The 23,689-nt window shown below is 44.6% G+C and overlaps 1 protein-coding gene across 3 annotated transcripts in view; it reads right to left on the bottom strand.

The window, feature by feature from the left end:
• The window catches only part of fmnl2a (formin-like 2a), a 74,088-nt gene extending 51,671 nt beyond the window's left edge, over nucleotides 1-22,417 (bottom strand). For all 3 annotated transcript variants that reach the window (XM_047046068.1, XM_047046069.1, XM_047046071.1), the window contains exon 1: nucleotides 21,812-22,417. In XM_047046068.1, the coding sequence (XP_046902024.1) occupies nucleotides 21,812-21,925 (114 nt within the window). In that variant the 5' untranslated portion in view covers nucleotides 21,926-22,417. The remainder of the gene's footprint in view (nucleotides 1-21,811) is intronic.
• Between the last annotated feature and the right edge of the window lie 1,272 nt (nucleotides 22,418-23,689).

The following is a 23,689-nucleotide window of genomic DNA, read 5'->3' as shown; positions in this document are numbered from 1 at the left end:
TTCCGTTACAATTACAATTTAAATAGTTGGTATTTAGAATACAGTTACATTGTTGAAATCAATTGATCCGATTACGATACTTATGTTTCACGAGTTTATTCACTCTTTAAATAAATGAAGGCAACTCCATGCATTTCCCAGAACTTTTATCTGGTGGTGTTTACACTGTACGAACACAACTACATCTATCGCTCCCATGTCATTGCTTCTCGTTCTTTCCTTCTGCAATGCTATTGGCTAAGCTAATGCATGGCCATCACATGCACGGGGGATGCAAACTCACGTACCATGGTTGGCCAAAGCATGCCTCTCATCCACTCTCAAGTAGTTCTTAACAGACTCATACGAGGGTTCTCCTTACGAGCATGTTCGGGAAATGCACGTAATAAATAACGATGATTGTTATTTTGCTCGTAGAGAACCCTCGTAACAACTAAGATCCATCGTTATCGGGAAACGCGGTTTATTAAGCAGGATTTGATGGCCGCATTCCTACACTTATAAAATGCCATTCTAGGTGGAAGTAATCCAAGTATTCAGAATACATTACTCAGATTGAGTAACGGAACGGAACATGTTACAAAATACATTTTTGGGCATGCATTCTGTATACTGTAACAAAATACGTTTTGAAAGTATCCTTCCCAACACTGCAGACAGGCTCTGTGTTGGTTACTGGCTGGCTGGGTGGATAGCTGGGTGTATGATGTTTTCTGTTGGGTGATGAATGCACCACCTGTGTGTTGTTTCTCCTGTGCATGAAGTCGTGAAAAGTATACGGTTTAAGGGCATGTTTTGGTGGTTACTATATCTGTATGGTCCAGCACATGTATATAATGGCCTTCTGAGAGACACGTTTCTCACTCATGCTATCACTCTGTCATGGACTGATGGCATGATCCGACGTCGTTGCTAATAAAACCGAGTCAAGCCTTTTCTAATTGTTGTGCCTGCTTCCGGCTTGCCTGGAGACAGAGATCTCATCCTTACGCTCTCCTAGTCAAGCAGCATTTCTCTCCCACCTCTCCTCCTGTCTCCTGCTCCTCCTGTCTCCTGCTCCTCCTGTCTCTCTCCTCCTCCTGTCTCTCTCCTCCTCCTGTCTCCTGCTCCTCCTGTCTCTCTCCTCCTCCTGTCTCCTGCTCCTCCTGTCTCTCTCCTCCTCCTGTCTCTCTCCTCCTCCTATCTCCTGCTCCTCCTGTCTCCTGCTCCTCCTGTCTCCTGCTCCTCCTGTGACACCCACTCAGTTGTCAGGGCTCTGGTTTCACCATTCAATGACATGGAGAATGTGGGTATGTGTGCATGTATGAGGTTTGTGTGTTCATGTGTGTGTACATTCAGAGTGTGTGTATTAATGGGGTGCTGGTGACTAAGAGAGGAGCAGAGCACCTGGCTCTACCTGACCAGAGAAGACCTGCCTGGGCTCAGTTCCACCCCTCACCAGGGACCCCTCCTGGTAAGTGGTGGATGTTGAGGGATTGGTTAGTTTTGGATGTGGATATTGATCTAAACTCTCAATGCCACACAGAGCAGGCCCTGCAGGGAGAGCTGTGGAGAGGCTCCTCCCGCCCTGGAGGTCCCTGGTCCGTAGCTCAGCTAGAAAAGGAAGTAAATCCTTGAATATCATGATTTTCCTTCCTCGGCTGAGAGTCAATAAACCTCTAGAATCGAAGATGGACATCAATATTCCTCAGGATGCACATCATCACACCGCAGGATGCACATCATCACACCTCAGTGTGACATCATCACATCATCACACCTCAGGATGCACATCATCACACCTCAGTGTGACATCATCACACCTCAGGATGCACATCATCACACCTCAGTGTGACATCACACCTCAGGATGCACATCATCACACCTCAGGATGCAATTCATCACACCTCAGGATGCAATTCATCACACCTCAGTGTGACATCATCACACCTCAGTGTGACATCACCACACCTCAGGAGTCTCACTTTAATGAGTCCACCCTCTCTATCCTGTCTGCTCTCTGCCCCCCCCCCCCCCCCCCCCCCCCCTGGGTCTGGGCCTGGGTCTAACCCTGGGTCTGGGCCTGGGTCTTGGTCTAACCCTGGGCCTGGGCCTGGGTCTGGGTCTTGGTCTTGGTCTTGGTCTAACCCTGGGTCTGGGTCTTGGTCTAACCCTGGGTCTGGGCCTTGGTCTAACCCTGGGTCTGGGTCTGGGTCTAACCCTGGGTCTGGGTCTGGGCCTGGGTCTGGGTCTTGGTCTAACCCTGGGTCTGGGTCTAACCCTGGGTCTGGGCCTGGGTCTTGGTCTAACCTTGGGTCTAGGCCTGGGTCTGGGCCTGGGTCTAACCCTGGGTCTGGGCCTGGGCCTTGGTCTATCCCTGGGTCTGGGCCTGGGTCTTGGTCTAACCCTGGGCCTGGGTCTTGGTCTAACCCTGGGTCTGGGTCTTGGTCTAACCCTGGGTCTGGGTCTGGGCCTGGGTCTGGGCCTTGGTCTAACCCTGGGTCTGGGTCTGGGTCTAACCCTGGGTCTGGGCCTGGGCCTGGGTCTGGGTCTTGGTCTAACCCTGGGTCTGGGTCTAACCCTGGGTCTGGGCCTGGGTCTGGGTCTTGGTCTAACCCTGGGTCTGGGTCTAACCCTGGGTCTGGGCCTGGGTCTTGGTCTAACCCTGGGCCTGGGTCTTGGTCTAACCCTGGGCCTGGGCCTGGGTCTTGGTCTAACCCTGGGCCTGGGTCTGGGTCTTGGTCTAACCCTGGGTCTGGGTCTTGGTCTAACCCTGGGTCTGGGCCTGGGTCTTGGTCTAACCCTGGGTCTGGGTCTGGGTCTTGGTCTAACCCTGGGTCTGGGTCTTGGTCTAACCCTGGGCCTGGGTCTTGGTCTAACCCTGGGCCTGGGTCTTGGACTAACCCTGGGCCTGGGTCTGGGTCTTGGTCTAACCCTGGGTCTGGGTCTGGGTCTTGGTCTAACCCTGGGTCTGGGCCTGGGTCTTGGTCTAACCCTGGGTCTGGGTCTACAATTTCTCTCACAGAACCGCATTTCTTCATAATCTTACTCATCCAGTCTGTGTCTCAGCTGATCTGACCGCATGACAGAAACTTTCCCAGCAGCACAGAGGCAGTGATAGGACTGCCTAACATGTAACAGACCCAACAGCAGAGGCAGTGATAGGACTGCCTAACATGTAACAGACCCAACAGCAGAGGCAGTGATAGGACTGCCTAACATGTAACAGACCCAACAGCAGAGGCAGTGATAGGACTGCCTAACATGTAACAGACCCAACAGCAGAGGCAGTGATAGGACTGCCTAACATGTAACAGACCCAGCACAGAGGTAGTAATAGGACTGCCTAACATGTAACAGACCCAGCAGCAGAGGCAGTGATAGGACTGCCGAACAGGTAACAGACCCAGCAGCAAAGGCAGTGATAGGATAGGGTTAACCCTAACCCTAACTGCCTAACATGTAACAACCGCTCTGTGTAACACGTCTAGTAGTTAAATCAACTCTTCTTCTTGTTTGTTGTCCTTCTCTTTTTAGTACTCTTTAACTGCAGTCTTTAACAAGAAGCAGAAGGCAGGCCACAACATGTGCCTACAGCTGTTTGGGTATTAACAAGCAGTAATAGCAGTCATAAGAGTTTCTCAACCTTGAGGATATGACTGCCTGGTGATCTGTACTCTCTATCAGTCCCAGCTTCCTGCCTGTGGCAAACGGTTCTTGCTGACTGACATGATGATGAGAGTGTTCCTCTGGGCTGAGTCGTATTAATACGACATGGGGAAGAGGGATGTTGTTCAGAGGATGTCCTTGTGCAAACTCAGCCCACGCCATCAAACAGTCCCCAGCCCCCACACTGTACCAGTCTCCAGTTTAACACCCTTAAATAATTGCCAAATAATTTGCAGAAAGAAAAGGAACATTTGCACACATCACTTCATGATCATCATAACAAGTTCTCTATTAGAGCCAGGGGGGGGGGGGCACATATGCTGCCCACCTAAACACACATCCCCTCCTCATTAGCGCAGCGTGGATCCTTAATCCCTGTGCTGGGTTCTGAGGGGGCACAGGTGTCCGTTGTCTGTCCTCAGATTAGCCGGGTAATCCCCAGGACCCCCCCCACTGAGCGCCACAGCAACCTCCTCTTCCTCCTCGCTCGCTCGCTCACTCACTCACTCACTCATCACCACAACAACGGCAGTGTTTATGTTTGCAAAGCTGTTCAGTTGAACTTGTGCTTGACAAATGTTCAAGCCTGACCGAGTCGGTTTCATGTAACCTACATTGTCCATAAACCACATAACCCTAACCCTAATCACATTTCTAGTGTGTATCCAACAACTTTATACAGAAGATAAAGAGCGCCACGCCCTGATACCACACCTCTAGACCTGGTGACAGACCCTGATACCACACCTCTAGACCTGGTGACAGACCCTGATACCACACCTCTAGACCTGGTGACTGACCCTGATACCACACCTCTAGACCTGGTCACTGACCCTGATACCACACTTTCACGCTGTTTCCTGCTTTGAAAAGGCAAAGGAGGCCTTTGGCTTTCCTCACATCGCCTAAACCTTCTACTCTAACCTACACACTCGCAGGCGGCTAAGCACACCCCTTGCCACGTCTGGGACCACGTCTGGGACCACGTCTGGGACCACGTCTGGGGGAATCTCTCTCTAAACTGGGACTGTGAGCCAGGTCTGTGCACAGCATCACTTCCAGAATCTGGCAGGCCAAGCATTCCTTTCAGAACCCTGTCCATGATGTCATCGCTATCTTGTGTGCCCTGCAGCAAAGCCTTGAGAGGCAACACTGCTGGGTGAAACAGAGGACCCTCCACCACACAACTCTTTACTGCTGGGTGGGACCATTACAGACCTGAGACAGAGGACCCTCCATCACACAACTATTTACTGCTTGGTAAACAGGACCGGCTCCAAGAGGCTTTGAGCTCTAACACAGGCCAGTCTGGCAGCCATGTTGGCATGTTGGGAGTCTGAGTTCTCACTGACACGGCAACATCACTGGGTTAACTGGAGGGTCAGTAAAAATCTGGGGGAAATATTTGACTGCAACACACCCTTCAGGGAACTGTAGGAACACACAGTGAGTTGACTTAGAAATGACTCAGCTAATCGACTGATCCCTGGTGTCATTCTACACTCTAGATTGCATGATGTTCCTGTTGTCCAATTACTCAGTCTTCAGGCCGTATTTTTCTATTGTGTGTGTGTCTAGGGCTCCAGCGTGTTATGTACATACATGCGCGTGTCTAGGGTTCCAATAAATCTGTTGACAATAGATTGCAGCATTCTTTGGATCCCAAGAAGCTAGCAGTCACTGCGGCGTACAGACCTCCTGTTTGGCACAACACATGTTGCTTCTGGCAACAGACCTGCACCCCTAACCCTCCTGGTCACTCAGACAGCCTCGCGAGTCGAGACACAGCCCACCAGGACCCGGGCTGACGGACGTGCGACAGTTAGAACTCCAGTCAGAGGAAGGGAGAGAGGTGGTGTGTCTGTAAAAACCTCAGCCGCCATTATCAGTGGAATCAGAGGTTAAAAGCTGTAGCAGCACATTGACCCTGAGGTCTGACTGCAGGCTGCAATCCCAGCCTTGTTACTGGGGGGACGGAGCTCCCTCCATAACAGGTGCGTCTCTGACATTGGAGGGAGTATTCATATTCAGATGTGTCAGAGGCAGTACTGAAGAAACTGTCACTAAGTAAACATGCCTGATAACACACCGGTTCTTGGAATCACCACAGCAACAAAAGAACAACTAAAAGATAGTGCGGCCTCTGATGCCATAGGATTCACACTCTGATTGGTCGAGAAGTCTGTGTGACATTCTAACAGGTGCACGCCTATGCTGTGTCCTATATCGTTTTCCTGTTTGTCAAGGGAGCCCGGTCAAGGCGATCCATTTGATTATGAGGCCAACACAGAGGACATTAAACAAAACCCCCTCTCTTCCACAGAACTTACAGGCCAACCAATCACATTTTATACCACAGCTGTCACCTTGGACTCTGCACAGAACCTGCCCACAATGCACTTCACCATGGGGCAGCATGCCAGTAGTCAAACCCTAAACCTGGGCTACACTACAGGCTGGTTCTGGACAGCAGACTACACTGGTGCACAGGGCGCTGGTCCACTGTGTTGTTAAAGTTCAGTCACATGATGACGACACTAGGAGACATCTGTTTGTTTGGGTTTTTTACTCAAGGCCAGACAACGATTTGACCCGTGCTTCAACAGAGGAAGGCCAAGCCAGTCAACACTGGTTGCAATAATATCGTTTATTGCAATAATTTTGGTGCAATATATTGCACAAGAAAAAGTAGTTATCGTGACAGCCCTAGCTGCTACTGGTTATCAGAAGAATAAGGATATTCTGTAAATAGTTATATAAATATTTTACATGTTGGTCAACTAGGAAAATACTATTGAAGTAAGAGCAAAAACTAAAATAATCATTACATCAGTGTTTCATTCAATTTGTAAATAATTAATCTTCACAAACACTAAAAAGTTGTTTTGCAGAATGTTAAAGATAAACAATTGATCAACTTTATACAAAAAGCAATACGTTTTTTCAGTTCATTTTGTTCTGTGAGAGGAATCCAGTGGGCTTGAACAAGTGCATCGAAATCTGGCTGAATGTCTGAGGTGGATATGCGAAGGACAGCTGACAGGTGATGATCCGGGTCTGCAAATTAACTAGCAAACCAACAGCCCGCGCCCACTGAATAAGTCAAGTTCTTATTATGTCCGCGTTAGTTTTTTACTTTAGTCCCTTAGTGCTGATTCAAATTATAATCCTTCAACACAGCGACCTTAGCGAACTAAGAACACAGCTTTGACTTTGACATCTGTAAACAGATACTTAGAAGTCCATGTCTTGTTAAAAACTCTACATTCTGTATCAACCTTTAGTTTTTCATTTTCGAGGGGGCTAACCAAAAGCTAACTCTCCTGTCGGTGAGGTTGCGCAAGCGCACATGTGTAAATCGCCTGATCATTAGGGTTAGGGTAACCCTAACCCTAACCTCTTTCAGGACTACATATTTACTAGCGCTCAACACTTATCTTTAATTTTTGATTTACCTCACGCGGGCCGGATTGGGACAGCCTGTGGGCCGGTTGTGGCCCGTGGGTCGTACAATAATCAGGTCTGCCATAACTGATTCTCTGGTGCTCAGGTCGTAATTTCAATCACACAGCACGGAGCAGTGTAGGCCTACAGGAATATCTGGACCACAGCCAATCAGAGGCAAAGACCCGCCCCATTTCTGTCTCTGATTAGTTTAGACCATGATATGATCCAACCATGAGTGTCAGTTCCGTCACAGAAGAAACAAACGCTTCGTTCCTGGAGAGGCAGCGGATGCGAGGTTAGGTGCACCGGGGCGACCTAGGAGGCTCTCTGTAGTCTCTTCCCTTCCCCCTCCCACAGACACCTGTTGATTGTGTCTCTGTCTTTGGTCATGACCAAGGATGTCTCCATGGCAATACTATCTGCAAACTGAGAATCTGACTGATTGTGGCCTAGGCGAAGGCGCCAACCCAGGCACACTCATACACTAACTTTCATCTACCACAGATGTGCTATCACACCATCCAACGCCTTTGCCTGCTATTCCCTCAGGGTGGCTTGCGGTTCTGCGACCAGCGCCTACCATGGCTGCAGGTCCAGATGCTACTTGACTACCCCACCCCCCCTCCCCATTGGAAGTCATGTGTTTCTGTAATATTGTACAACGTATGTGCTTATGTGCTGAGATGTTTTTTGCCTGTTCCCACACTGTACTCCTCTGGGAGCATAGTCTGGGGGTTGCCTTTTTTGTCCCCTCCCCTCTCCTCATGTTCTGCTGTAATTTCTACCCACCCCCTTGTTAGTTGTAAAAGGTTAGTGGCGCTTGTGTAGCGGCCGCAGAGATCTCGTGCAGGAGTGCATGGAGAATACCAAATCAAATTTCTAGTATCTGTATACATGGCAAAATAAAGTTGAATCTGAATCTGAAATGTTTAGTCGCACCAGTTCAAATTTTGGTCGCATATGCGACTCTAGAGCCCTGGAAATGGTTTGAGCAAATGTGTGAATTGAGTGTTGAACTGCACAGGGATCTTCTCATAGACAAACATCAGTCATGCCCGTCGAGTGTTTGGTTCCTTGGGAAGACTCTGAAAAGTGTAAGCATTCCCTGTACAGCCTCGACTACTGCATTTACGATGGTACATTTTCAATATCCTTTAAAAACTTCCAAACTTTCTCCTTTGCAATTCCCGTGGAAGTAGACAGAGCAGCGCGGAGCTAAAATAGTGTCTGAGATCCTGGGCCAAAACACCAGAGGGCTGGTCTGTATATAAATGTTGGGGCGTGACAAAGGTTGCTACATTTGTGACGTCACAAATTCAGCTTTTTCGAAACCGATCATTTATAGCTGCAGTTTCAAGTTGTGAGATTTAGATGGGAAAGAGGAGTCAATGGACTTTGAGGTTCACTGTATGTCCATTTTACCCACCGAACTGTCGTTGTGCAACTATGACAAGGTAAAATCGGTTTTGCAATCAATTACCCCTTCTAAATATAACTTAGCTACAAGTGAAGCAGGAGTCTACCCAACCAGCATTAAGATAGCTTAGCTACACGTGAAGCAGGAGTCTATGCCACCAGCATTAAGATAGCTTAGCTACACATGAAGCAGGAGTCTAACACCACCAGCATTAAGATAGCTTAGCTACACGAGAAGCAGGAGTCTACGCCACCAGCATTAATATAGCTTAGCTACACGAGAAGCAGGAGTCTATGCCACCAGCATTAAGATAGCTTAGCTACACGTGAAGCAGGAGTCTACACCACCAGCATTAATATATCTTAGCTACACGTGAAGCAGAAGTCTACACCACCAGCATTAATAAAGCTTAGCTACACGTGAAGCAGGAGTCTACACCACCAGCATTAATATATCTTAGCTACGCGTCAAGCAGAAGTCTAACACCACCAGCATTAAGATAGCTTAGCTACACGTGAAGCAGGAGTCTATGCCACCAGCATTAATATAGCTTAGCTACACGTGAAGCAGGAGTCTATGCCACCAGCATTAATATAGCTTAGCTACACGTGAAGCAGGAGTCTATGCCACCAGCATTTATATAGCTTAGCTACACGTGAAGCAGGAGTCTATGCCACCAGCATTAATATAGCTTAGCTACACGTGAAGCAGGAGTCTATGCCACCAGCATTAAGATAGCTTAGCTACACGTGAAGCAGAAGTCTAACACCACCAGCATTAAGATAGCTTAGCTACACGTGAAGCAGGAGTCTATGCCACCAGCATTAAGATAGCTTAGCTACACGTGAAGCAGGAGTCTAACCCACCAGCATTAATATAGCTTAGCTACACGTGAAGCAGGAGTCTATGCCACCAGCATTAATATAGCTTAGCTACACGTGAAGCAGGAGTCTACGCCACCAGCATTAATATAGCTTAGCTACACGTGAAGCAGGAGTCTACGCCACTAGGCCTTCCAACCACACAACAACACCATGAAAAATCAAGACAAAACCCAAAACACCCCCAAAGGTGCAGGACAGGAGGGGGGCTCCAGGGCCTGATGCAGGCTGTCTGGAGCACGTTACACACAGACACACCTCAGCAGGCTTGGGAAGACCCTGGCTGGTGAGGCTTGATCACTTGGCTACTAGCACTGTGATTGAGTCCTTGTCTGCTGTGGCTTATTAGGACAGGCAACATACTGGCCCAGGAGTACCATGTCTGACTGCTGGATGCCTCTTGATCATGTTTGTGGCCACTTTGGACACTGTGAAACACACACACTCACACACACAGACTAGGTTCTGGTACTGGGTCTGGTTTGGGTTTGGTTCTGGGTCTGTCTGCAGTGCCAGGCACCTTGGTGGCTTTTCTCAGAACAGCTGTGTTCCTGTGGCCTGCTGCACAATGCTCTGATACTGCTCACCCTGTGTTCCACAGAGAAGCACCACTGCTCTCATACTGCTCACCCTGTGTTCCACTGAAAAGCACCACTGCTCTCATACTGCTCACCTTGTGTTCCACAGAGAAGCACCACTGCTCTCATACTGCTCACCTTGTGTTCCACAGAGAAGCACCACTGCTCTCATACTGCTCACCTTGTGTTCCACAGAGAAGCACCACTGCTCTGATACTGCTCACCCTGTGTTCCACAGAGAAGCACCACTGCTCTGATACTGCTCACCCTGTGCTCCACAGAGAAGCACCACTGCTCTCATACTGCTCACCCTGTGTTCCACAGAGAAGCACCACTGCTCTGATACTGCTCATCCTGTGTTCCACAGAGAAGCACCATTGTCCTTTTGCTTTGTGAACAGTCAGCATGATAATACAGAGAACTGTGGCTTAATCACGTTCCTGTGTGAACTTGGCTGAAGTCTAATGTGTCGTAACAAGAACCTGAAACGGTGTAAAAAATAAATCTGCCAACTTCACTGATTGGGGAATGTTGAAGGTGGATTATATCTAAGCTCACACTGAGTTGACGGGATACTGACATTGGAATCCCAATAAATAACTGAAGAAAAAAAATGCTAAATTTGAAGCATTTCCACTTCACAACAGTATCTGAGAGGAATAACAAAAAGTAGAATAGATCCTTTGGCCGCCTTTAAATAAAGCAGCTTAGATGTAATCTGAAAAGACTATTGAGAAGACCAGCTATAACAACAGATAAGCCCCTCAACCCCATATGGCATTTAAACATGTCCCAGTATCTGCCACAACAGTCTCCACTTCACTGGCTGCTCTGACAGTCAGCAAAGCCTAAATGAAGATGCATGACTGTGTTCAAAATAGTGAGCACTCAGCACACTATTTCCATTTGAGATTCAGTCCTAGAGGGTGCCTGTTGTAGCACTGACACATCTTCCTGTGTTGCACACACATCACAAGCTACTCACTTCACCTGAGAATTTCCAATAGTTCCCACTTAAGCAGTGTGGCAAGCCAGCGTGGAACACACCTCAGACACACTGTGCTCCAGGTGGCCGGGTGTGTCAGTGGATTGTGTTGTAGTTGTTGAGCTATATCAGATGGCGTCAGATGGCAGAACGGTTAGGGAATCGGGCTAGTAATCAGAAGGTCGCTGGTTCAATTCCCGGCTGTGCCAAATGACGTTGTGTCCTTGGGCAAGGCACTTCACCGTACTTACTGTAAGTCGCTCTGGATAAGAACGTCTGCTAAATGACTAAATGTAATATCACACAGCGTAGATGAATCAGAGTAAACTAAATATTGAGGACCATGGCTACAGGCCTATGCTAGGTAACCTAGGGAAACACTACAATTCACCATTCAAACCTCCAGGTCAACCCACCTCTCTTTGATCCTGTTTTCCCTGTACAACATCCGACTGTGGTGTCACGGGTGCTATGGCAACTACGCTAGAGCTTACAGACATGCTTTGTAGTGAAAGAGACAAATGTCAAACATTTACTCAGAAACTTCCTTTTTCCTTTTGGTCTAACATGAAAATGACATAGGCCTGTCAACATGTATTTGATGCATCTTGTATCATGTATTTTTCAAATGACAGAGGCTTTGCCATTGCTGTCTGGAGTCAAGACTAATTACAAACACCCATGTTCATTATTCCATGCAACAAAGGTAGGTAAAGGATTGATACATAGCTTAGTCTGGAACTAGAGAACAGACTTATTAAAACTATCACCAGATAACACTCCCAGGCATTTGAACAAGAATAAATTGTTTTCTGTTTTCATTTGAACAGATATTAAATTCCTGCTCATGGGGAACATCACTAGGCAGTCCCATAGTCGTAGCTTAAACAGAGAACGTTTACATTATGCCTGCTCTTCATGGTCAAGGTCACATGAACGAGAATCGTTGTCTCAACTTGGCAGAGAACCTTGTATGACATCTACACCGGGTCTAGGGGTCCTTAGAACAGGGGTCTGGTTTATTTCTGTAACAAAAACAGATGTTTCAGGCAGCAGGAAACCTTGACTCTCCAGCTGTTAACTACTGATCTTTGTTGTTGATCGACTTTATTACTCTTGTTCTCCTTTTTGCCAGACAATCAATTTATAATGGGTCTTATTAGTGTTAAATCAACATGTAGCCTCAGTGTTTCCCACAGATTAGAAAGCTAGTTGAGGGGGGTGGGGGTTGTCAGACCGGGGGAGGGGGGGGGGGGGGGGGTGAGTCGTAATAATTCCTTCGTCAATAATTCGTTACACAGTTAATTTGTTAATAATTTTTTACATTAAATATTAATCCTAAATGATTCACACCTTCACAAAATTAACAACAACTAATATATCATGTCTGCATTATGCATGTAGCCACGCTAGTGCTAAACAACTATTTAACTGGTCGGCTCCAGGACGCCGGGTAAGTAGCTAGCTCCTGAGACTTCTCACCAAAAGAACGAAGGGGAACCTTTGAGTAAGGTAACTAGCGAAAAGTAGCCTCAACTTTCCTCGACTTTTAGCTACGGCACTAATGATGAAAGCTCGCTGATATAGCTGTCGGTCTTACTAGAACGGCGTATGTATGCATTGTTGCTAACGTGTGCTGACGTTGTGACTGTGAATATGTGAGAAAGACGCATGAGTGACAGAGAGACGGAGGGAGAGCAGGGTAAAGGAAATGCAGCTGAACGAATACGCTGCGTGTTATAACCTAAATAGCGATAAAAAAAAAATTCACGAAACGCAATATGCGGCGGCCGGTGTTGATTCTGTGGCGCACCGCCACAAATTAGTCTATGTGTGGGAAACACTGAGCCTGATGAAAAGGTATTAACAGTCTATAGCCTACGTCTTAAGCAGGGATGATGACCGTTCAACTCAAATATACTGGTCACCATGAATACTCCTTTAGCCTTTACTAGCCTACAGGAGGAGGTTAACTAATCATGGAGGACATCTCTGTGGTCCTATCTCTCTCTGGAGATCACTGCCTGCCTGGGCTGCCAGCAGGCACATAAGCCTGATGAGATGAGACACACGTGACCACAGAAGATGCCTTATGAAACAAACTGGTAGGGTTGGGTATCGTTTCAATTTGATCGACTAAAATTTGATCGGTTCCAATTTTTCAAAAAGATTTACGAATAAGATGTTCTGTTAACTCTGATTCTGATGTGCAAATAGACACAAGAGAATATCCATTGATATTTCTGTGAAAAAACTAAACGTAGGCTATTTATTTAACAGCATAGGTCTGTACTTACATTTAGTCATTTAGCAGACGCTCTTATCCAGAGCGACTTACAGTAAGTACAGGGACATTCACCCCAAGGCAAGTAGGGTGAAGTGCCTTGCCCAAGAACACAACGTTATTTGACACGGCGGGGAATCGATCCGGCAACCTTCTGATTTCTAGCCCGACTCCCTCACCGCTCAGCCATCTGACTCCCTTATTTACACAAGAGCTCCGGACGTCACCTGACTTTACCGTTTACAAAGCCATTTGGCAGGATTGTCTGATAGTAGTGGCTAAAATGAACGGCTCCAGCACGGATTTCAACCTGTCCGAGTTTACATTGCACACTTTAATTCAAAAGACATAGGCAGCTATAAAGCAAAACTTAATCGATTAAACATCAGTGGTCCATTTAGTAGTCCCGGAGTTATTTTTACGACCTTTACGAGTGAAAAGGAAAGCTTCCCTTCGGTATCCAGATATTTACAACTCTCGAATCAACTTTCCTTCATCCTATTCTGGAGAGTCTTTGAAAGCCTACAAAAGCCTGGGGGGATATAAATGAAGGCAATCATTTGGATTAGTGATGAATATTCAGCTTTGAACTCTACCGGCTACAAATTGCTATGTGTAGCTAACGTTAATGCAGTCAGTTTTATAACTTATATAGCTAGCTAGCGTTGGCTAGCGTTAGCTAGCGCTTAGGCCTAGTTGGGGTTGTCTTGAGGTAATAGCCACATTTCCCACAATACCACAGCCCCTTATGAAACTACATCTTACAAATTAGCGTACTTAAATCTTCACTGTGAACCCAGACTGGGTTCACAGTGAAGCACGTACCACGTACACGTACGTACACTGGCACGTACCACTAGCTACAGTACAGTCCAGTTTCGGTTCTAACCGCCTCTCTTTGATCTTGAGTGGAGCTGCGTTGGTCTGAAGATAACCACGCCCCACTTGTTTGCATGTGAGATTAGAATTAAATACAGCACAGAAATAAATGTGGTGTTGAAATATATGTGGAAATAAATGTGGTGTGTAAAAGTCTCAAAAAATAAATAAATATGGCATTAGGAAATAAAATTCCCATGAAATAAATAAATGTTGTTTTTACAAAAACGTCATTTTGAAATAAATAAATGTATTTATTTATTGATATTGGTAAATGGATTCAGCTATATAATTATATAATGCTATATTTATTGCAAGTTTTTTCATAGCCATATTTATTTATGTATGTATTTATCCATTTATTTACCTATGTATTTATTTATTTAATTTTGACTAACTCGGCCTCTTGCAAATTAGGCATTATATTTACAGAAAAATACCACCAAGGGATCGTAATACACTTCGTAAAAAAGTTAGGAACCGAAATGAGGAATTATAGTGCGCGTGTCTTATCGAATCTACGGTTCTTTGAAATTTGAAAACAATTCTAAAATTGAACCGTTTCTCGATACCCAACCCTCACGATACCCAACCCTACACTGGTAACCACAGAAGAAGCCTGATGAGACACACTGGTAACTACCGAAGAAGCCTCACGAGATACACTGGTAACAAGGGCTGGACTGGGACAAAAAATTGTCCCTGGCATTTTTGGCCCAGGCGGCCTACACCCATCATGATTGGTCAGACACTTCCCCTGAAGACAGTCCTCTTAAAATATGCGTGCATTCAATGATATGAGTTGCCTAGTGTTCTGCGTTCATGTGATAGTTTTGAATCCTTCAAGAGGGATCTCAAGACTTATCTGTTGATCTTACACTTACATGATTAATTAATTCTTATATGATTAGTATATTTATGGTATTTGTTTTGTAATTTTATTATTGATACTTGATATTGTATTGCCATTATTACTATTTTGCTTAATATTGGCTTACCAAAAAATTTATAAAAAATCCAATAACCATAGCCCTTCACAAAACCTACAATAAAGCTGAAAGTAGTAGGCCCTGGAAAAGAGGATTAATACAAGAGAAGCCTCCCTCCCTTCCTGAGAGTACCACGTCGTCAATTACTCTCTCTTCCATCTTTTGCTCAGTCCTTCCCATGGCCCTGTCATGGTCACTCTCGTCCTCCTCGGCTTCTTCCCTGACCCTGTCAGTATATTACCGCTTCTCCGAGCCAGCCACCTCTCCTCCTTCCTCTACAGGTAATGCTGATGTTGAAGCAGCTACAGCTCCAAACATGTCCGAAATGTTGGCACATTTTGAGGCATTCGTCTGTAGATTTTTTATTTGGTCGCTTTGGTGGTCGTTTGTCCATTTTAACGATGCTAAACTTCTAGTATAAGCATTAGCCTATTACAGCTTGTGTCTCAGGGCCGGCGGGAGGCAATATTATGAATCCCACTATGGCCACGCCAAGACCCGCCCTTCAATAGCAGTTATTGGCCAGGCAACCATGCTTACGCAAGGTAACATAACCCCATTGGCTTCGTAAATTTGTGGCCGGGAGTGGGGAAGGGGGTTCCAGGATTTAATTGGGTCAGACCAGTGCCAATAAAGAAAATTAACCAATGGGCCGCTGTCAGCTCGTTATGGGCCAAAAAAAGGCCTATAAATTATATAGGCGATTGGGCCCAAAAGTGCGTCTGTCCATCGGGAAAATGCCCGGTATGCCAGATGGCCAGTCCAGCCCTGCTGGTAACTACAAAAGAACCCTGATGAGACACACTGGTAACTACAGAAGGTACACTCAGTCGGGACAGTCATATAGCCCTTGATGTTCATGAGAGCACACTGGACTTGACTGTAGTTGGAAACAGAACCCAGCATCTTCCCAGGAAAACCCAGGCTGTAACCCAGTATCTTCCCAGGGAGAACCCAGGCTGTAACCCAGCATCTTCCCAGGGAGAACCCAGCATCTTCACAGGGAGAACCCAGCCTGTAACCCTGCATCTTCCCAGGGAGAACCCAGCCTGTAACCCAGCATCTTCCCAGGGAGAACCCAGCCTGTAACCCAGCATCTTCCCAGGGAGAACCCAGCATCTTCCCAGGAAGAACCCAGGCTGTAACCCAGCATCTTCCCAGGGAGAACCCAGACTGGCTTCCCAGGGTATTGGTCAGATTAACAGATAGGCAGTCATTGGTGTTCTAATTTCATCAACTGTGGCTAAAAAAAATATGTAAAGGGTTAAGCTAATGTCTATGCTACCTCTCATGAGGTGACAACAATCTATTGGGCCTTGAGCATCCGAATTACACTCTCACTCAGGTAATTAACACCTCCAGCTGCAGTGGGCATGACTGGCATGCATGCATGTAGTGGGGTTTAAATAGCAGTACATACAATTAACTGCTGCGATTTAAACGAGTAGCATGTACCTGCAGCTTTAGGACTGCGGTTTCAGGACCGCAGTTCTAAGACTCTCGTTTTATCTGACAGCGTCACTTCAAGAATTGGATAACCATGGACCGGAACAAGATAATCAATAGTTTTCTGCAGTAGTGAATGTATGTTACGGCACAACATTAAATTATAACAAGAAGAAGAAGAGGAAGTGATGTAGGCTAGCTTGTTTCATAACAATATGGACGAGAAACAGAGTGTAAATAGCTCATTTGAATCACGTGTGGTTATGTATAAAACAATTCTGGTGTCTTGAATTGGACAATAAAGTTAACGTCAGCTAGCTAACTCCAATTTTGCTGTCGAAATCATTTCACGACTCCGGAGTGGTTTTATAACCAAGTGATTCACATTAGCTATTTTTACCTATGAGCTACACTGATTGCCAAACATACAACTGTAAACAACAAAGTTGAATACAGAAAGTTGTTTGTGGGAAATACTGCTTTGGTCGCAATCTTTTTGGTGGTTGCGAAAATCTAGAAATCCTTCAAAATGTTGCTCTCAATAGTGGTTGATGGGGTGGAGGGAATTATGAAGATTTGGATGGAGCGATGCAGGTTTATTTGGTGGAGGGGTGGATGGATGTGATACTGTGATTGTTATTGTTTATAATTGTATATTTTAAATATATCCATATCTGAATAATCAAATTCCCAGTTTTCCTTGTTTCTTGACTTTCAAACCATTCAAATAGCCCGTCTTGTTGCGATCTAGTGACACGTACTCAATATTATATTTCGTCATCCAATTCGCTAGGTGGCGCTGTCAGGTAAGAGGGTCCTAGAACTGCGGTCCTGAAACTGCGGTCCTGAAATTGCAGCTCTCCGGCTCTGCAGATTCATACTGAACTCTCCTAATGCTGCACGGACAGCATTCTGGCAGAAAGCAGCTTCCGGACAGGCTAAGCTAGTCAGCCAGTCGGCCTGTAGGCTTCTCCCTCAACCATTGAAGCTGCAATTGGTAACATTTGAAATACATTAAAATATGAATGTGAAAAATATGAAAAACAGCACCCCCCAATTCTTGTCTAAACTTCTGCGCTGGACTGAACTGTTTCAAATATGATAGCATACACAGTCTGAAGGGGACTAAACCCCTTACAAAAAAGAAGTATATTAAAGTATACTATAAGTATACTCAAATATGGATAGTACACTTTTAGTTTACTTTTGATTTACTTTTAAGAAGTATGCTTAGAAAATTGTTCACTTTTAATATACTTTTAAGAAGTATACTTAGAAAATAGTTTACTTTTAATATACTTTAGAGTATGCTTTGAAAATAGTTCACTTTTGATATACTTTTAAGGAGTATACTTAGAAAATAGTTCACTTTTGATATACTTTTAAGAAGTATGCTTAGAAACAGAAAATTGTATACATTTCTTCTAGAGTAGGATGTACGTTTTCTATTATTATACAGCAATAACAGTCGAAATAATTTGTAAGTACATTACAGGTTACATTTTTTTTGATCCGTCTCATTCTAATTGTGTCATTCTAATGTCCATGAAAATCTAACATGCATTGCACATTGGATCTTTTTTTGTTACTGAAGCTGTAACCTTAATTATTGCCAAAACATAATTATCAATTGGAGTATTAATGGCAAAAAAACTAAAAAGCTACTTGAGAATTTGAAGGTTATACTGTCAAACTGACTGAAGAACGAAATAACGACGTGAAATAATAAAGATAGTGTTGCTCATTGGCTAGTCAATTCCCATGATGCAAGGCGGTAAATAGTGTTGACATTTGCTGACAAGTTTGCCGTTTGTTCGAAATACAAATGTAACTTCATGAATTTTGTTTTTTAAATGTGTCTGCTTAGAATGTAGTGTTTTGTTGCGTGGTGATTGTCATTGTTGTGCTGGTTTACCATTGTAACCATGAGTTAAATGACTTACGATTCATTACAAGAGCTGGATTCGTTGAATGTTGATGCGTGTGCAGTAAGTGACTTCTTTCAGAATCTGCAGTGTGACTTTGTGAAGGCCCCCGTTCTCGCCATGTGACGCAGGGGCCCCCCAAAAATTTTATTTATTAGTAAGTCATAGCAAAATTAAATGTATTATGTTTACTTCTTGAGGTACTTACATTGATTGAAAGTGCACTTGAAAGTATTGCAAAGTATACTTTGAGGCTCTTTGGAAGTATACTTCATGAACTGAAAGTGCACTACACAGGTTACTTTAGAGTATTCCAAGGTATACATTTAGTCATTTAGCAGACGCTCTTATCCAGAGCGACTTACAGTAAGTACTGTACTACAGTATACTTTGAAGTACTTTAGGAAGTAGGGCTGGGCGGTATGACGGTATATACCGTGCGACGGTAGAAATGTGTCTACCGGGAGAGATTTGGCTATACCGTTTCAACCGCGGTATACTTTATACTATATTTTTGTATTACACGTGTCAATTAAATGTCTGGTTGTTGTATTGTATATAAGCCATCATATAAATCGCATTCTTGCGATATTTAGAATTGTAGTTTAACTTCTATTTGATTTGCTATTTTCGTTTGACCTGAAGCACATTTGCGTTGGTCTGACAAAATTTTCGATGTGGAGTGTATTTTGTCTTAGCGGACCACATTCATGCCGATGCTAATTACTTATATATTTGATGTCCCATTCTGCAGGTAACCAATTCGATTTGTTGTTCAAGTTTTATGTCTCGCGCTGTAAAATTATTGTTGTAAAATTACACTGGTGGCGTTGCTAGCATTCTTGATCTAGGATGACTAGTGAAGGCTAACTACTTACTGATAGTGAGGTCATGCCGGGAAATATCAAACTGAAACGTATCGACCGAGCTTTAACGAGGTACGCCGAAACCGAAGTTATATGGATAGTAAAAGTCAGACTGATTGCTTTCGCTCATTTTGAAATTTTCGTCGGAGGGCATTACGGATCCGTATTGAGCTGTGAGTAGGTCACCACGCGGATGGCATGACTGCGCATCAGCCAATCGGAAAGCTCATACTTGTAACTTTTTTTTGAGTCTTTTGTTTTTAACTCAAGTGTTGTCTCATGTGAGGCAGTTGTTTTTGTTTGTAATAAATAAATAATAGAGTGTGAGGATGTACGGTATGGTTATATAGTACCATTTCTTAATTGAATTTACAGAACAATTACTATACCGTGATATATACCGTAACCGTGATATAAAATTACTCACACCGTGATAGAAGATTTCGGCCATATCGCCCACCCCTATTAGGAAGTATACTTTATGAACTGATAGTGCACTACACAGGTTACTTTAGAGTATTTTCAAAGTATACTTTGAAGTACTTTAGGAAGTATACTTGATGAACTGAAAGTGCACTACACAGGCTACTTTACAGTATTCAAAAGTAAACCTTGAAATACACTATAAGTGTACTTTAAATTGTACTAAATGACCTAAAAAGTGGGCCAATTTAGTTTACTTAGTACAAAAATAGTATATAAATAAGTACACTGCTAGTATACTTTAAGTACCATGATAATAGTATACTTTTTATACTAAGTATAGTTACAAAATAAACTTGAAGAATACTTCTTTTTGTAAGGGACTTTTTTTACTGAAAAAATCTTTAACTACCCTTAACTGCTAGGGCCAGCGTTGAGGAGAGGACAGTGACTGCAGGCTCGTGCTGACTGTCTAGCCCAGTGGTTGTAAGGATTATGTTGTCAGGAGGGTTTTCTGAATTGATTCTGCTTTCTCTCTAATAATCACTCATCACTTTGAAACTTTCACAGTGTGAATTGAGGAATTAAAAGTAGAGGAGCACTGCTCTAGAATATAAAGTACCTTGTTAGTTTTACATTTGGGCCAGTTAAGACTGATCCTTTTCTTTGTTCAGCCGTTTGTTGACGGGTGCCAGGTTGGAAGCAGGCAACCTCCTTGGCGTTCACAAATCATGAGAAGCAGGTGATCCCAAAAGCAGACAGGATTAGGATAGGAGGGAAAAGACTCCAATCCCCTTGGCAGCGTGACGTGAGCGCTGCCCCTCCCCTGAGTCCTGCTCCTTACACACAGCATGAGATTCAACTGCCTGATACGCATCAATTACGCCCCAACTGGAACACTGTGATACGCATTAGCGACTCTCACAAAAAAACTTCCTTCGCTGTGTAATAAGAGGTAAAAAGGTTTGGGGCTTGCAGTAAAGACTACAAGCTCGAGGACAAAAACAAAAACAAATGGAAACGTATTATTATGGCTTTGGATTAGGCTATTTTTTGTTTGTGCAAACAAAGTTATAAGTGCATATCACGTGACTATACATAACCTTCTTACTGTTGTGTGTTAATTGTGACCGACCTGGTCGGCTTGCGCCGCGAGATCCGCGTTTGCTGGAGCTTTAAGTCTGACTAGAGTCATGTCTGACCCACATTTGCACGACCTCACAAAACCGGACTCTCTAGCAGTACTCGGAATGTATGTAGTCTACACTGTCTAGAGTGCGGCCATAGAAGTGTCCCCGAAGGCGGAGCGGAGGTTCCGCTGTACTTCACTGATCTTCGATTGCCTATTTATGTTATACCTGCAGGTTAGGGTTAGTCCAAGACCATCTGCGTACGCCTTTTTTGATCTATTCAATGATTTTGCACTGGGGGACAGATTTGAACATTTTTTCAGTGACCCCGGATGTGAGTAAATCTACATCTACGAGATGAATGGGAGATAATTAATTCAACCAATAATTAGCTCGACACCTGAGCAGGTGCGGCTTGGATCTACAGATTCTATTCCAAGGAACAAAAATCCACTGCTGTTCTAAAAGGATATGAGCGACGTTTCACTCCAACAGCACCAGGGTGCACACAAAAAAAACTACCCGCATACTCCCTGATTGTGATTTGATTAAAAAAATCCAGAGCCAACTTGTTGAGTCAGGCTATGAGATTGGTTACAGTTCGTGTTGCTCATTTGCAGAAAGTCCAGCGACAGCTGTATTCTGCTGTGACGGAACACTTAAAAAACACAGTGGCATTTTCACAATATTGGAAACAATACGATAATTCTGCCCCGTCTACATAAAAGGGAATTGTTAAAATAGATTTTTGTCTGCCACGCACAAAAGAACGGGCGTGAGTTTGGGTAGCCAGCTAGTGGTCAGTCGAGTAGTCGCAGCAGCAGTCGTAGCCAAGACATGGATGGACAAAACAACAGTAAACTATCAAACTCGCTATCATCCCAAAAATAAGCGTCGAGTCATGTCAACATACCAAAACAATTGCGAATCTTTCCTCCAGTTCACCTGGCTCTGGCATGGGGAGTTTCAAAGGCATGTTATGACCCCTGAAATCAGCCTGTTGGTCCATACTCCCTGCGTTCCCCATGTTTCAGCCTGGTTCAAGAAATAGTTAGCAACGAGTATGTGTCGTCCTCTCCTTCTCTTCAAATTCAGAAACCCCAGTCAAACGGAAAAAAATATCCGCAAATTGAGCTTTTTTCTCGCTCAGCGTCTCCTGTTTTACCCCCGCCTGGCCACTTCAGTGAAGAACACATGTGGATGAACAAGCGTACGGATCCTAAAACAGTACTCGGAATGCATCTATCCGAACGGAATGGTCTCTTGGAACTCTGACTCGAAGCATTAACCGCTCAATTTTTAGAAACATGCCCTATCCGTCTCTTGCACAATTTCTGCTCCACTCCCAGTTGATAGTAATGACTATGTCCATGATTCAGACTTCAGAAATCCCCGTCTGCTAGGAGCAAGCTAAGCCCCTCCAGTGCTGACCAACTAATACAGTTAGCTAGCTAGCTCCATACCAGTATCATAGTGCTCATGCAATCACATCCCAGCCTCTACAATGAGCTCTTTCAGGGACAAGCCTCCTACTTGGGCGTGCCAAGAGACGTTGTTAGGGAGACGATATGCTGGATGAGTCCCGGGTGTTCAGAGGTAAAACTTTAAAGTTTTTCTTCTAATAAACTAGTCATTCTTCTTGTGCAGCTTTATGCGCGTAGGACTCGTTCGTTTATTTTATTATTTAGTTATTTTAATATTCAGTCAGACGATGACTATTTAGGTGAATGGGTGAAAAACACACAAACATGCAATTTGTTAAACACTGTAGGGAAATAATGACTGATGAATGAAAAAAAACTGTCTAACAAGGGTGGAGTCCACACTAACCTTGCAAGAGAATGACATCAACTCTGTACTCAAGTACTGAGATATTCCAAAGTCCTCCTCCATCTACACAGTGGCTTAAACCAGATCGACTCCACAGACACATCTGTGGCGTAGCGCACAGGCATGACCTTTACCCAGCGTGAAATACTTCTAAAACGTTGTTTGTGTTTTTGATAACTCTTTCTCTCTCTCTTTGCGTCCATTGATAAATAGGAAGCCATACAGTTACATTTCAACAAACAATGTAATGCTGGATGGACTTTGTATCAAACGGTTCACTTTGCTTTTGCCCCATTTATTTATAACACGATGATAAATAATGACCTTTGTCTATTTTGTTCTGCAGCACAGTTGGCTATTCTTTTTCTACTCATGCAATAATCCATTGGCTTAGGGGCTCAACAAATGACCTATTATTCGTCACTGAAGAGGCCTGTAGCACAGGAGGGTTTAGTTAACACGAGGCCTGTGGCACGGGAGGTTTAGTTAACACAAGGCCCGGATTTTCCAGATTTGTTAAGAAGCTCGTAACAATAAGAGCTTCTTAGGAGCGTTTTAAGAACGCCGTAGAACGCTCCTAAGAAGCTCTTAGCGTTAAGAGCTTCTTAACGAATCTGGGAAACCCGGCCAAGGCCTGTAGCATAGGAGGGTTTACTTGAGGATGGCCAGTCAATATTCATAGTAATGAGCTTTCAACAATAACAACAATAGCAGCGTCTTCCAGACAGCCATGGTGGAGAACAGCTGGGACAGGAGGGGGACGCACACACACTGTAATATGACTGAGCATCACGCAGAAAGATGGTTGATTGTATGAAGGTGCAAGGCGTCGTTGTGTGTATGAGGGCATGGGGGCTGCAGATGGGGGCTCATCTGGCAGGGCCAGGCAGTGACACAAAGGGAGGGGCCCAGGTGGCCCCCCAGGAACAATGACTGAATAAGAAGTAGCCAGTCCTCCTTC

This window comes from Hypomesus transpacificus, chromosome 23 (assembly GCF_021917145.1).
Source record: "Hypomesus transpacificus isolate Combined female chromosome 23, fHypTra1, whole genome shotgun sequence".
NCBI classification, from domain to species: domain Eukaryota; kingdom Metazoa; phylum Chordata; class Actinopteri; order Osmeriformes; family Osmeridae; genus Hypomesus; species Hypomesus transpacificus.
The sequence above is the reverse complement of the archived record's forward strand: the minus strand, read 5'-3'. Positions and strand labels throughout refer to the sequence as shown.